The sequence below is a fragment of the Trichechus manatus genome, unplaced genomic scaffold, assembly GCF_000243295.1.
Source record: "Trichechus manatus latirostris isolate Lorelei unplaced genomic scaffold, TriManLat1.0 scaffold00128, whole genome shotgun sequence".
Lineage (NCBI taxonomy): Eukaryota > Metazoa > Chordata > Mammalia > Sirenia > Trichechidae > Trichechus > Trichechus manatus.
The window spans coordinates 2,197,141-2,199,239 of record NW_004444064.1 but is presented as its reverse complement, the minus strand read 5'-3'; the positions used below and the strand labels follow the sequence as shown (position 1 = coordinate 2,199,239).

The following is a 2,099-nucleotide window of genomic DNA, read 5'->3' as shown; positions in this document are numbered from 1 at the left end:
GCTGGTAAAGCAGAGCAAAAGAGGCGCCGGGCCGGGGCAAGGGGGTGGGCATGCAAAACACACGAGGCAGGAGGCTCACTGCACCTGCAGACACCCCCATGCTCGCCCAGGGCAGCAAGACAGCCTGCCACACACGTGTCCCACAGAACACATGAAACTGATCTTCAACCGTAAGCAGATGAAACCGATTTTAAGTAAGATGTTCAAAAACACTCTCTCCAGGTCACAACCTCTGCCCTCAGACAGTTTCTACCTTAAAGTGAGTCTGACTCACCTTCATTCTCAAACAAAATTACATCACCATTACCCCCACTGGCCCGCCTGTCCTCCCCACCAGGGTGTCGGCACCGTCACTCTGTCCTCCCCATCACCCTGCCCTCCCCTTCCTGTCTGCCCTCCCCATCACCCTGTCCTCCCCGAATCCATTGAGCAGTCACTGTCTCTCCCACCGTAAAATGGACTAGACGCAGTGCACGTGCCGCAGGGAGCTACTCTCACCTCCTGTTCTCCTCCTTCTCCAGCAGGAGGCTGCTGGACAGGCACTGGGAGAGGTGCTCTCCAGCCGAAGCGCCACAGATCAAGTCCTCCGCGCTGGGGACACCCCCTTCCCGGCCAGGCACGGCATTCCTCTTCTGCTCCAGGTGGACGTGAAGTAAAGCAGCGGGGAAACGGCTAACAGAAGGGTGGAGAGACTTGATCCCCAAGCTGTAAAAGCATGATCTCAAGGTTACAGTCAGGAGAGCGAAGGAGGACCCTACCGTACTGTGTCTCCGTGTGGGACCACTTCCCGACACAGAGCCCCGGGTGCCACTTCCACCCCTGCCTGCACCGTGTGGACCCTCACCCACGTAGCACCACATTCTGCCTTCAGGTCTGTGCTGCCAGAAGCTTCTGCTCCCGTGAGGCAGCTGTGCTCTTGGGGCATCTCCACTCTGCACCTTCCATCCCACCCAGGGTTACAAACACATCCTCTATTGCTTCTAACTGGCGGCAAGGCTCAGCTTTTGCGTGTCGCTCTTGGATCCCCCAGCAGTCGTGTTTGCAAATGCGGGAAAGAAGGGATCCGATGTTTCTCCTGACAGACGCATCAGTCCACCACAGTGAGGAAGAGCCCACTCATTTCCCACTTGACACGGCCACGTCACACACGGTTCCATTCGGGTCTGGTGGTCTATTCCTGCACTGCCGTGCAGTTTTAAATCCCATAGCTTTACTACAGTTTCGACCCCAGATTGCATCAATTTTCCTTCGTCGTCCCTCTTTTCAACGTTTTCTCAGTGATCATTAGGCAGCTTCCCATCCTGATGGATTTCAGAATTAACCTAGCTGGTTCCAGGGGAAAGCACCCTTCTGGCTTCCTGGTTGGAAACACACTGACTTTGCAATTTGAGTGGAATGGTTACAGCTTCACGTCCCCCAATGCGGACCTGACCTCACGTACCACGGTTCAGCCTCCCGTCAGCCACGCCCTGTGTGGTGGGCTGGCTGTGGCCATGGACAGAACTTGCTTGGCTGCAGGCCCGTCTTTCTGATCAGCCTGCTAACCCTGACTGTTGACCATCTCCAACCGACACGGTGCCATCCAGAAACGAGATTTCCGCTCTCCTCCGACACCACGCCCTCCCTCTGCTACTCGGTCAGGATCTCCAAGACTTTGAGGACAGCAGTGACAACGGCAGTGTCAGTCTGGCCTGCCTGCCGTACTTCTAACGTCTTATCGAGAAGCCTAGTTTTTGGGTAGGTTTACGGTGGACAGCCTTTTCAAGATAAGGCTGTTCCCCTCCAAGCTTGACAAAGGTGTGACAAGGGTGGGGATGGGTTTTAAGAAACGCACTCCAGCAGGCACACCCCCCACCCGGTGAGCCCAACGTACGGCAGCGGCACTGCTGCGCCCACTCGGCATCTCTGAGCTGGGTTTATGGGTCACTTTCCCTGCCCGCTCTCCCGTCAGATGTGGCATCGTAGTGCATCACAGAAGACATGACAAGGACGGGCTGTTCTGAGGGCCTGCTGGCTCTGTCCCTGTGGGCTGCACTGCTGCCCACAACACAGACAAGCACGTGCCCTGGTGGAAACGCGGCAGCTTGTCTCCTGGCTGC

The 2,099-nt window shown here is 56.6% G+C and overlaps 1 protein-coding gene across 1 annotated transcript in view; it reads right to left on the bottom strand.

Annotated features, from left to right (window-relative positions):
• The window catches only part of MCM3AP (minichromosome maintenance complex component 3 associated protein), a 36,364-nt gene that overhangs the window by 3,547 nt on the left and 30,718 nt on the right, over positions 1–2,099 (bottom strand). The window contains 1 exon segment of the mRNA XM_023739103.1: positions 499–705. Coding sequence (XP_023594871.1) covers positions 499–705 — 207 coding nt within the window.